Source organism: Eretmochelys imbricata, chromosome 18 (assembly GCF_965152235.1).
Source record: "Eretmochelys imbricata isolate rEreImb1 chromosome 18, rEreImb1.hap1, whole genome shotgun sequence".
Taxonomy (NCBI): domain Eukaryota; kingdom Metazoa; phylum Chordata; order Testudines; family Cheloniidae; genus Eretmochelys; species Eretmochelys imbricata.
The window spans coordinates 21,708,425-21,721,495 of NC_135589.1; the positions used below are offsets into that span (position 1 = coordinate 21,708,425).

Genomic DNA, 13,071 nt, shown 5'->3' on the forward strand with positions numbered 1-13,071 from the left:
AGACGGGCATTTAGAACCTGTTGATTTTTCTCAAGCAACTGAAAAATCTCTGAACAGCCCAAGCCCAGAGCTCTGCTGGGTCTCAAGAAAGCATTTTCTTCCCTCAGATGCACAGGAACCTGTAGGTCCAGATCCATCGCTCCAATAGCATCATGGGGGTGCTTTTCATTTTGCCAGCATGAAACAATTTTGGGAATACTGTGAAGAGTTACAGCCATCTTTAGTGCAGAACCCACTGGTGGCAGTGGGCAGAGGCAGTTCTGATGCAGCATAGCCTTGATGTGACTCTCACAGGCTTCCAAAGAAGGGAGAGAGCAGTCTGCCCTCGGGGACAGAAACAGGTGCAGAGGGATGGCTGATTGAGGGCGTTACAAAAGGCACTCACAGAAGCATTGAAATTAGACAAACTTCTAGCACCACCATCAAATTATCCCCAGCTCCCATTTCATGGCTGGTGAACAAACACAACGCAACTCAGAAATGCTGAGAGTCGGCTAATGGAAACTCTGGGTTAGCTAGACACCCAATCTGTCCCTCGGGTTGCAATGTCAGGATCCTCCCTTGTGTGTGACAGGTTTCAGAGTAGCAGCCATGTTAGTCTGTATCTGCAAAAAGGAGGACTTGTGGCACCTTAGAGACTAACAAATTTATTTGAGCATGTGAGGCTCCTAAGCTTTGCAGGCTTCATACAAGCTCAAGAGCTTAGCTTCAGCACTGAAGGCCAGTAGGGTAACACTTCTGATGGTGACTAGCATTGAGATCACCTTTCAGTAGACCTTTAACTAACAAGCTGCTGGATGTCTGGAACCATGCTGAGCAATCGTATTGCTGGAAAAGGCGCATGGAGCAGAAAGCTGGCCACTGCACTGGGCTCTGCTCCTGGCGCAAATCTGATTTTCAGAGGTGCTTGTCACCTGTACGTCCTATTGACTCTCACTCAACACCTCTGAAAACTCAGCACCTCAGTAGCCCCAGCTGTACAGCGGGGACAGCATGGCTTTCCTACCTTAGCACCTGCATAGCGCTTTTCAACTGTATCAAATCAGCGTGCAAAGTATTATTGCATCCTGGTGCAGGTAAAAGCATCTCTGTTTTGGGAGGTGATCTATCTGTGAAGATGGAGGGGGGAAGGTAACAGATCAGCCACCAAAGAGATTCCCAGCGATGCCCCAGAATGGTGCTGGAACTGCAATGATGAAGACAACCAGCAGAGTTAAGTGTCTAATGAGCATGCTGAAGAATACATGAGAAATCTTGAGTTACTTTCTGAAAGAAACAAATTTTCATCAGAAAACATGGTGAATCAGCCAAAATAACAGGGATTCTTACCAACGTTGGCCAAACTCAGGTGAAGTCGGCCTTTCACAACAACGTAGACTCCTATGGGCTTCACAGTGCCGTGTCTGAGAACGTCCCCACTCGTTACTGTTGTGTCCTGCTCGTATTCGGTTGTCATCACCTCCAGCTCATGATGGACCTGAACTGCTGTCCGACCCTGGCGAAGCAAGTGCTGTGGGGCAAGAGGAACATATCCTGAAGCCAAAAAATGTGTGTAGCTGTTACTGTCAGGAGGCATTGTCCAGAGTGGTACACTGTCCAGGAGAGACCATTGAGAGATTCAGGCAAGAATCAGAGAAACTTCCATAGGAGACGTAAATTGCTGTACAATTAAACCTGATAATGAAACCCCCCCATCCTCACCACACACACTGGCCATAGCACAATCGTTGCCTAGAAATGGAGATGATTATTCTGGCCATTTGGACAGAAGGCCATTAGCACTGGTAACTGCATTCAGGAGTGAGGGGAGGGAAGTGGCACCTGATGGACTGGATGCCTTAGGCAACTCAGAGCAGGATACAAACCTTTCACCGCTAGGTCACTGAGCTGAATCCAGACAGCGTAGCAGCGAACAGCAATTCTCACTCCCTCGGGGCTGTTTGGTGGCCTGTTCACAGGGAATTAGGGAGTCTCAGACCATTTCCCAGGGCACAAGTGTCTACACCACAAACCACCTCCTGCCTTTTGGCACTGTTTTTCCCTCTTTGTTGGCAACCTCTGTGGAGAAGCAGAGGAGTCAAGGGGCACAGGGACTGGCCTGACCTTGCAGTGCGGGTGCTGGTTCTCCAGAACAAGAATGAGGCACCCTGGCGGGCCAAAGTAACATGTGCTGCTCCTGCCCAGAGTGAGCTTCTCCTGTGAATCAGCGGAGACTGTTTGTTCTCATGCCTGCGCAGGCCCTCCAGCGGCACAAGGAACCTCAGAGCACGACATTTTTTCTAAAGGTCTTTTTACACACTCCAACAAATCATTCAGATTTTAACACCGAAGAAATTAATGCACATTTGTAAGAAACTTCCTGAACTTACCCTACCCAGTAGCCATTCCTGCCAGCTGCAGCCGGGTTACTATTTTAATACCTCCTTGTAGAGCAACAGAGCCTAGAGCAATTCCCCATTCTGTTTGGTGCTGTACAAACACAACCAAAGAAGGTCCCTTCCCCCGAGTTCTTATACTTCGTAAGTAGAGATTCTGGGCTTTTTCTCCATTATCAGCAGCTATGGACTTAGTATGGGAAAAGTTTCATACCTTCAGGTTAACTGCAGCAGATCCAATGAGGAGCAAAGAATCTCCATCCCAAATATCAATCTGTAGGTTATGGTCAGCTATATAACGTATAAACCAGCGTTGTTCTCCTGGCTTCAGGAAACCAGGATCCACCATATACTTTAGCTGCAACCCTGGAGATCCTGCAGGAAAAAGAGTGTATTCCTGACAAAGTAAATTAACCCTCCATGGCTTCTCAGGAGATTCATTGTTATCAAAGGGACCCCTGTGGCTCCCAGAACCAGTACAGCTGTCTCTGAGAACCTCACAATCTTTACTGTATTTATCCCCACTACACCCTTTGTGAGGCAGGGCAGGGCAGGGCCATTATCCCCATTTTATAGATGGGGAACTAAGGCATAGAGTGACTGTGATATGCCCAAGGTCACAGAGGAAGTCTGCAGGCACAGCAGGAATTGAACCTATATCTGCCAAGTCACACACGAGCACCCTAGCCACTGGATCAGCTTTCCTCTTGATAGCTGTAATTTCATTCTCATAAACATATGGATCAAACCATTTATGAACTCCCTGAATCAGTCACTTTTAAATTCGTTGGGATTGACATCCACCCACAAAAAATTAAGTTAATGTGGATTTTCCTTATTAATTTTCATTAACTATTGCACATGGGGAAGGAACTTTACAAACTAAAAATGCTCTGTAGGAGGTGGGACATTAGTTTTGCATCTCTTGGGACAAAAATTTAACAAGACATTAAAAAAACCATTTTGCTAAGAGAATCCGATTGCATTACTACAGGCTGGTTGCTTAGATGTATTGTGTCTCCCTCTACATCTGCTTAGCTATCACTGGAGTCAGCAGTCTACACTTCTGAATCGTGTCACTGACACGTATTGATGTTTTGCCTTATGGCTTGACATTTTGAACACTTTTAATTATATGGTGTATAAACTAATGGAAACTTGATATTATAGCAGATACTAGTCCATTACCTTGACTTGGAGCTAAGCCTAAATCTGATTGACAAAAATCCCATTTGAACTATTAAAAACTGTAATTTAAGTCTCCCAATGGATTTTCCTCTTTACTATAATATACTAGCCAAGCAAGAAAAACAATTTTGCTGATACATTGCAAGAAAGGCTTAAAGCATTGGCACGTTTCAGTATTCATTTTTAAACCCTAGAGCAAGGCCCAGTTGATTGGAAGAATTTAGCACCCGAAGAATAGAGCTAGAAGGCTTGTGGTCCATCTGATCTAGCATCCCATCTCCAACAGGCAGACACTTCAGAGGAAGGTGCAAGAAACCCCATAGTAAGCAATTGAAGAACGATTGGGCCATAGGGAGGTTTTCCTCCTAGCCCCAATCAGTTAACATGGAGATTTATACCCCTTATAAATCTATATCCTCTCTGCTGTAACTGTGGTTTTCCATATACTTGTCTAGTCCAGTTCTGAATTCTGCTAAACTCTTGGATTAAATGATTTGTTGGGGCAATGAGTTCCACAAGTTAGTTACGCATTGTATATAAAAAGGTTTCCTTGTATCTGTTTTAAATTTGCTGCCTTTTAATTTCATTGAGTAGCCCCTTGACCCAGGATGATGACAAAGGGTAAATCAGAGTGCCTTATGTACCATCTCTACCCTGTTCATTATTTCATAAAGCTCTGCTAGGTCTCCCTTCAAACTGCACAGACTCTGGAGTATTTGGACATCTCATATAACTCCCAAACAATTGGCTACATCCTCCAGGACTTCCTCAGAGGACATACCATCTGGCAAGTGCTGAAACATTCCTCCTTCTTCAAAAACCCTTCCTCCACTAGTGCTTACCGCTCTTGAGGGTTCCGTCTTTGTTGATCTGGAATAAGGTATGGGAAGATGCATCTGAACTGGCTGTCCCAGACCGGTCCATCTTCACCAGCTGCAATCGTGGTGTTGTGACCGGTGGGAAACGGTAAAACTGGAAGGTGAAATACATAGTCTTTGGCCATGTTGTCCCCATGCCATCCTGTGGGATCCTTGACCAAAAAACATCTCTGGATTAACTCCTCTTGTTACAGACCCAACAATTGGTATGTGCTTTGCAAGTGCTTGAGAACCATTGGAGAAGCAGAAGAACTGGGGAAGATCCATGATATTAAGTGTATTCAAACTGGTTTGGGAGGCTTCCTTTGAAGCCATCGTGACAGGAAGGACAAGGTTTGGGTTTTTTTGCTTTCAATAAACTGGTAGTACAGGTGACTTCTGCTCTTTGGTACAGAGTTCCCAGCTTCCAGACCAGGTGGGAATGGTATTTTACTTTCAGAATTACAGTGCCCTGTAGTCAGTGGTAAACAGACAAATGTTGCATAATCAAGATAAAACCACCATTGCAGAAAAACCTTTCCAAGTGAAGCTTTCCTGTCTGTAAATAAGGAGTTACTCAGTAATTAATTTTACATTACAATCTGGCTAATGTGAACAAAAAAATTAATTTGGAACGGGCTCAGTGTATAAAACAACATCTAAAATGGAATGTTCATTGTCTCACAGGCACTTCTGGTGCTTTTGTTACCATGGCAGTTGCTCACACATGCCTCAGCCAAGCAATGTGAAAGTCCTAAGGAAGGGGCACAGGAGATGGATACAAGGACCTTTCAGAATCATCAAGCCAAAGAGCAGCACGCAGATCAGTAATGGAAATGGATGCTATTAAAGAGGAGACGTGAATCCAACCTGAAAATGGTGCAGTGGGATTTCAGGGCATTACCTGGTGAAGGCAAGGAACTGCAAAATGATTTCATTGCTTTGCAAGAAGTCAGCTTCTTCCCTTTGAGGGTTGAAGTCCACAGGGTCTGCGGGGTCCACAACTTCTGCTGGCTCCTTGTTACAATCCAGGATTTCCGGAAAGCCAGCAGCATGCAAGCGAGATATTGAGGCCCGAGTGAGGACAGTGCTAGAGCTGAAAGAGAAATGGCTTTGAGTTTCCTGGGACCCAGACGCCATTGGAATCCTGACCCTTTCTGCCAGGTCCCTCCTGGACGGGGTTCTGTGTGAGTCAGAAGCATTTAGGGACATCTACCGTAAGAGGCAGGATGACGGGTGCGGGACTGTTGAACATCACTGAACTCCACCCCCCTGGGCTAGCATCGCTGAGGCAGCAATTCACCCATTCCCACTCCAGCTACCATTAACCCTGCCTTAGAGCCTCACCTTCCAGTCTGTGCTCCCATGGCAACAATCGGCGCGTGCACGGGAGCGAACGGCAGCTCCTGCAGCTCGTCACCTGCAGAGGAATCCAGGATCAAGTAGCTGGGGCTGAGGTCAGCCTCCAGGTGCGTTATGCCACGGCTGCTGCCTCCATATGGGAGCTCCTGCTGACAAACAAAGGCGCCCCCATGAAACGGACCGTCCCCATATGGGTGGCGATAGAACGCAGCGAGGGGCAGGGCTCGGCAGGGCACGCTGAAGGAGCTGCCCGGGCCAGGCTGCTCCGCTCACACAAACTGCTGCTTGTCTTCCTCGCAGGGCAGTCTGGGGGTAACAGATGCAGTGCAGGCAAACAGTTCCCCATCTGTTCTCAGCAGAAGTGTTGTCATCACAGTCCTGCTCAGCTGAGCCGATGAGCAGTGCCTTTCCTATCTCATATACGTTCTAATGCACAGATCACCGGGCAGGGCACAAGCAATGGGGGATGGGCAGAACCCAGGAGTCCTCCCTCCCAGCACAGCACCTGATGCAGCCTCTCCGTAAAGGAAAGTGCTCCTGAGCAGACAGGGTTCATGCATTCTCACAAACCTGGCTTTTCTACATTTTGAATTCAGATTTCCCACATTTATTTTTGGCTGCAATGACCACAGGAATGAGTGAACCTGGCCTAGTATGTACTGTATAGCTCTGTGGGAAGGGACACACTCCAAACACATGTGGGTAGGAATATCCCTCTCTGCAAGGGCTAGCCAATGCAGGGGCCACCACATAAACCCAACTAGGAATCCTTACTGCACGTTCACGTCGGCGCATCCCAGGGGAGAGGAGGACTGGAGAGCCAGTTTGCCGTTGCAACGGAGGTTTGGATGAGTGGCTTACAGGAGGAGAATGGGGTGATGCAGACAACTGGGATATCGACAACTGAAAAGAAAATTATGATAATTAAGATGATGATATTAACTCTACTAATGAGGCTGCTGAAAGAGGAACTGCCAAGGTGCAATCTGGGCTGTGGAAAATCTTGCTGGATTAGGAGGGCCAGAAACTCCAAGATATGTTGGCAGTTTATTTTAAATGGTCTGTGCAAATTTAAATGGACAGGAACGACCGAACTGAGCTACCCCTCTGTGGTTCAGATATGCAGCACAGCTCGGGCACTTATGGGTGCTGGACATGCCTGAACTACGTTTTGTAATTCAGCTGTTGATGCTGCAGCGTGCTGTGTGTGGTTTCGCAGAAAAACCCACACACGTTTGGCGAGATGCAGTCGTCTCACAATGCACGCTCGTGAAGTATTAAATTTCATCAAAAATATCACTGTGTAAAGATCTCTGTAACAAGAAGGAAAAACAACAAAAAGGCTTTCAGTGTTTGTGCTTAAATCCTGAGAACTATCCATGCAAAAATTATATGTCATTGTCAATACACTTCCACTGTGCTATAGAGCAAAAGCCTGCAAATCTGATCTGCTGCAAATGACCCCCTTAACAAATAAAAAGTCCAGGGCCTGAGAACAGCTCAGAGATTTCTGCCCAGCAAATTATATGTAGACTCTGGTTTGCTGCTTCTGGGGACATGGATTATAGCAGGAAATTGTTGTAGTTTGGCCACAAAGACCTGGGAAAGTGATGCTAGTGGGATATCGGCATAACTCAGCGAGCTGGATCACGCTATATGAAAATAACTATTTTCAAGGAAATGCTGCTGGGTGGCTAAACCTCTCCTTTTACTTTATACACTAATCATGTCTGTGTGTGGACATTTCACACTTTACTACCGAATTAGGCAGGTTCTCTACAACAGTATTTTTCAGGGCCTTATCGATGGGAAAAAATTCGACCTGAAACAAACAAACAAACCCATAGAAGAATTATTTTTATTAGTCTTATAACTTAATGGCAATCGAGAATAAGGTAAATATGGGATCAAAGAGAGATGAGCAGCAGAACTGGTTATTTCAAAGCCTGCCTTTCATGCGGTATCATGTACAAATATGATTTATGAAATACTCAATTTTCTTCTCGTGATCTTCAAGGGCAGATTACAGTAGCCTAAACCTTGGTCATCTATCACTGCAGACAACTATAAATTTCTCCTTTCTGCCTTCTCCTGGGCTACACAAATGACCACTGCAGACGTCCTCTTCTCCTGGCACTCTAACCAAGTCACCCCTCCTGATCGCCTTTCTTTGCCTCCTTGTCTCTTCTCGATCAGATTCAAACTCCTTTATCAGTAGTGACCGGGCCATGCTTCTCCGTGATGTCACCCCATTAACTAACTAGAGTTACACCAGAGGGAATCTGGACCTTTAGAATCTTCACGTTTATCCCGTTACTGATTTGAAAATATAACCTTTAAAAAAAGATCAGCTGCAACATTTCCCCTCCTTGGCCCCTTTCCAAGAATGAAAGACTCAAACTAAAATAACTGATGCTTAAATCTAATGTCCCAATAAGGCAACTGCAGATAGCCCATGTTGCCCCATCAGGCACTTACCCCAGGTCCTTGGGGATAGTCTTGAGTGGAAACCAACATCTGAGGTGAAGATGGTGCACCTACCGGGAAGCAGAGACAAGAGAAGGTGCAGTGAGCCTCCAGAACAGCCAGAGATCTAGCTGTCGGATTGATTAATTGGCTTTAATGGAAACAAAATTTTGCATTTGAAGTTTTCATAGATTTCAAGAATGGAAGGGACCATTGTGATCATCTAGTCTGACCTCCTGTATCAGACAGGTCAGAGAACGTCTCTCACAGAATTCTTAAAGCAGATCTTTCAGAAAAACATCCAATCTTGATTTACAAATATTCAGTGATGCAGAATCCACCATGACCCTTGGTAAATTGTTTTAGTGGTTAATTATGTTCACTTTTAAAAATTTACACCTTATTTCCCATCTGAATTTGTCTAGCTTCAACTTCCAGCCACTAGATTGTGGTTATATCTTTCTCTGCTAGATTGAAGAGTCCATTATTAAATATTTGTTCCCCATGTAGGTACTTACAAATCAAGTGATCCCTCAACTTCCCTTTGTTACACTAAATAGATTGACCTGTTTGAGTCTGTCACAACAAGGCAGGTTTTCTAATTCTTTAGCCCTTCTTGTGGCTCTTCTCTGGACCCTCACCAATTTATCAACATCCTTCTTGAAATGTGGGCATCAGAACTGGATGCAGGATTCCATCAAGGAATGAACCAGTGCCAAACATGGAGGTAAAATCACCTTTCTGCTCCTATTCGAGATTTCCCTTGTTTCTGCATCCCAGGATCACATTAGCTCTTCTGGACACAGCATCACAGTGGGAGCACAAGTTCAGTTGATTATCCACCATGACCTGAAATCTTTTTCAGTCACTGCTTCCTGGGATAGAGGCCTCCCTGTAAATGTGGCCCACATTCTTTGTTCCTAGATGCATGTATTTACATTGAGCCATATTATTTATTTATGATTTCTTTCAGGTCATTAATAAAAATATTAAATAGCGTAGGACCAAGAATCAGTCTCTGAAGGATCTTGCTGGAAACATACCCATTGGATGATGATTCCCCATTTACCATTACATTTTGGGAACGATCAGCTAGCCAGTTTTTAATCCATTTAATGTGCTCTTTTTAAACTGTTGGATGCAAGTTATCTGGACCTGCTGATTTTAAAATGTCGAACATTAGCAGCTTCTGTTTTAACAGCCTTCAGAGCCTCTAGTGGAATGGAAAGAGTGTTACCATCACCATGTGATGAGACTATATCAGCTGTTTTTCCTCCAAATACAGGACAGAAATATTTATTGAATCCTTCTGCCTTTTCTGCATTATTATTGATAATTCTACCACTTCCATCTAGTAATGGACCCAATACCACTGTCAGGTTTCTTTCTGTCCTAATATATTTTTTTAAATCCTTCTTATTGTCCTTAATACTGCTGGCCATAGACTTCTCCCTGTGTCCCTTGGCTTCCCCTATCAGTTGTCTATAATTCCTAACTTTTGATTTATATTCATTACTATCTACTTCCCCTTTCTAATATATTATTTTTTGAAGCTGCCTTCACTTTCTCTGTAAACCAGGTCAGTTTTTTAACCAGCATGGCCTTCTTCCTCAGTTGTGGGATTGTGCATCTAGTAAGTTGTTCTTAAATTATTCTTAATGATCATTCAAAGTTTTCTGATTAAATTCTTCCTCCCAGCTGACCTGGTGAAGACACTTGACTACGGGGATGTGAGATGCTGTATTTCAGCCATTTGGCTGACTTAAACGTTTGCAATAGGGATTGTCACCTGGGGAAAAAACGTGTAGCAGTTCTCCAGATTCACTGGTTTGATTTTTGTTTTTTTAAAGGGAAGTCGGCTAGATCTGCCATTTAGTGCTTGCCTGTTGTAAAACACAGATTGTCTATCGCTAGACAGTACTGCCTTTTCCCTTGAAGACATGTGGTACTGGCTAAGTGGGTTGCTTAATGAGACGTGAACGTTTTGGGATACTTAAGGTTTTCCTGGCTCTTCTATTATTTCTTGTCACTATTTCATCTGTTTGTACATTCATGCCCTGAAATTGCCTGGGTTTTGTTGTGTTTATCTTTGGCTAGTCTACTTGTTCTCTGGCACTAGATGAACTTACACTTCTACTAAGCAAGAAATCCTTTCACACAGCCTCCACGCACAGACATTTTCTGGCCATGCTGAGACTTAGTTTTGCTTTCTCTAATTCACACATTCCAGATATTTAATTGGGAACATTTCCCAAAGAAACTAGTGAGTTTCCCTTCGGCCAAAATTACTGTGTTCTTTTGATTACAATGGATTTGGCCATTAAAGAGGGTCATTATTAGAAATGCACAAGGCTCAATAGTTTTCAGCACAGGAAAGGAGTAGGAGAGGTTTCTTGCTAATCACAGGCCACTAGATCAGTGACTTAGATATATGCAAGAGTCGAGTTATGAAGAATATTTTAGCAGATATTAACCTCGCATCAATAGGAGGAGACAAGTATGGTTAATAGTAAAGAAAGGCCAAGTCTGCCAAGGATCTCTGTGATTACTAGTAGTGGGTCACTTTCAAATGGTTTAGTAAAGCTAGGGTGACCATATTTCCCTATGCTGAATATGGGACAACTGGTAAAATTACTTATATTCAAGCAAATTCAATGGCAATCGTACAAATGTTCAAATCAAACCAAGTTGACTCAGCCCCTGTTAAAAAGTAATACTGCATAGTTGGATTCTTTTTATTTACCTTCTTACCTTTAAAGCTTTAGGGTTCACATGGGAGGGGGTGACACACACTCCCGTACACCTCTTTCACACAGCAGGGGTGACAAACCGACCCAACCCTCCCTGCCTGGTGCTCTCCACCCTCCATGCCTGCCTGGGCCCCCAGGATGGACCCGCCTCTCCTGGTATCTGGCACCACATTTTCCACGTGGGGCGGGGCGGGGAGCACACAGGGTCACATGGCCCCCTTCCCCAGATTTCTGCCCAGGTTCACACCAGAATGTTGCCGGCAGCAGCCTTTCGGCACTGGGCGGGAGGGAAGGGACGGGAGCTGCTTCCAGACGCGGGGAAGTGGGGAAGGGATGACCTGGCCCGTGTCTTTGCAGAGCTCATCTCTCCTCCTCCCCCTGGGGCTGGAAACAGCTTGTCCCTTCCTACACGCACAATGTCAAAAGGTTGCTAAGATATCCAGGCTGATGCTGGCCACTGACATAAAGCAGACACCTCCTGTCCCCTGGCTACAGCATGGACAGGAAGGGGCTAAGCCCTAGGGATCCATTGTGCTACAGGGCCCAGAGAACCTGACGGCAGGGGCTTCAGTGAACTGGGCTAGAGAGGTGGCTCAGCAGGGGAGGGTGCCTAGGGGATGGAGCAGCCCCCATGCTCCCTGGGGGCAGGACCCAGGGCAGGTGAAGAGGGTGCTTAAGCCCCCGCCACAGGAGCTACTGTGGAACCTGAAGGTTCGGGGCATGAACAGGCTGGAAATTGCTTCCCCGCCCTTGCTACTCCAGAGGGGCAGAGAGGCTTCCCCTGCCAGCGCTGTGCGGCGGCTTTGGCTCACGCGCGGCTCGGCTCCTCCTGGCCAGCACCCCAGGCTGGAGGGGCTTGGGCTTTCCCGGGGCGCCGGCCCAGCCAGAGGCGGTGGGGGAAGGAAGGGGCCTGACAGCCAGGTTGCTGGTGAGCTGAGCGCTCTGACCAGGGGCTGGTTCTCCACACAGCGCTGGGAGCGGGACGCGCCCCACTGGGGAGGATATGGAGGAGCAGCGGGGGGCGAAGGGGCAAAGCAGGGAGAGGACAGCAAGAGCGGAAGCACATAAAGGGCTGACAAAACTGCTGCCGCCTGCCCGCACTCACCAACCCGCGCAGGGTGCAGCCAGTACCGGCCGGTAATGGGATGGGAGGCTGGGCCCTGCTGGCCAAGAGCCGGCACGCAGCAGGGGCTGCACTGAAGGACCAGCAGGGAGAGCGGCCGGCCCCGCACGCTGCATCTTTGCCCCGCCACCAGCCTTGCCCACGTACCCCATTGTTGCCCACTGGACGCCCCTCACCCCCCACTCACCACTGGTGGGCGAGTGGCTGGTGAGCAGGCATCCGGCCAGCAGCAGGACCTGCCAGTACTGATGGGGGGGAAGGAGGGAGTCTGAAAATACAGGACAATTTGCCCGCTTTTAAGAAAAAGTCGGGACATCTGAAGGATGGTTTAAATACGGGCCTGTCCCTTTAAAAACACGACGTAAGCATCCGAACATTCCGCTGTTGTCCCAGATCCTATCTGAAGTATCCCATCCTATTAGGTTTGCCGAACCGCCTTGCAAATCTCAGGAGACCAGGCCTCCTGAAGGGATTTCTACTCTGTCTGCTCTTGGATGCCTTGTATATGCCACAGGAAGAGCCCCACGTGAAGCATTTTGCAACTTCTACCATACACGGGTATCAGGAGGGGTAGAAACACCAAAAAATGGAAAGAATGTCAACCACTCAGTGCAAGTGAGAGAGAGCCCCGTGTCAGTTCTCCATTCTCCCAAGCCTGTTTGCCTGCCTCTGGCAATGGCAAAGGCAAGATTTCCGTTTGATCTCAGAATTCGGACTGCTGCTGCCAAGAACAGCAGGGTTGGTGTGGTAGATAGGAACTAGGTATCATCCCTTTAAACAGTTTGTGATCCCTCTTGTGGTTCTCACTGTGTTCTATGTTTTAGAAACCACCAGGACACAACCAGAGCAGCAAGTGTTTAGCTGGGCCCTGTAGTGTTGTGTATTTTTTTAGCACCTCAGCATGCCCATGTAGTTTCTTCCTATTATGTAAGGAGTAAAAGACATCAGTT

General features: G+C 46.4%; 1 protein-coding gene across 4 annotated transcripts in view; it reads right to left on the bottom strand.

Moving 5' to 3' along the window:
* The window catches only part of NPHP4 (nephrocystin 4), a 97,963-nt gene that overhangs the window by 22,712 nt on the left and 62,180 nt on the right, over positions 1 to 13,071 (bottom strand). For 3 of the 4 annotated variants that reach the window (XR_013348343.1, XM_077837183.1, XM_077837182.1), the window contains exons 12-18: positions 8,261 to 8,319; positions 6,557 to 6,685; positions 5,768 to 5,931; positions 5,325 to 5,516; positions 4,406 to 4,593; positions 2,590 to 2,750; positions 1,330 to 1,510 (exon numbers count right to left, since the gene is read on the bottom strand). Coding sequence is in view for 3 of the 4 variants with exons in the window: in XM_077837183.1 (XP_077693309.1) it covers positions 1,330 to 1,510; positions 2,590 to 2,750; positions 4,406 to 4,593; positions 5,325 to 5,516; positions 5,768 to 5,931; positions 6,557 to 6,685; positions 8,261 to 8,319 (1,074 nt within the window). In the remaining variant the exon portion in view is untranslated. The remainder of the gene's footprint in view (positions 1 to 1,329; positions 1,511 to 2,589; positions 2,751 to 4,405; positions 4,594 to 5,324; positions 5,517 to 5,767; positions 5,932 to 6,556; positions 6,686 to 8,260; positions 8,320 to 13,071) is intronic. The other variant, XM_077837184.1, reaches the window with a different exon arrangement.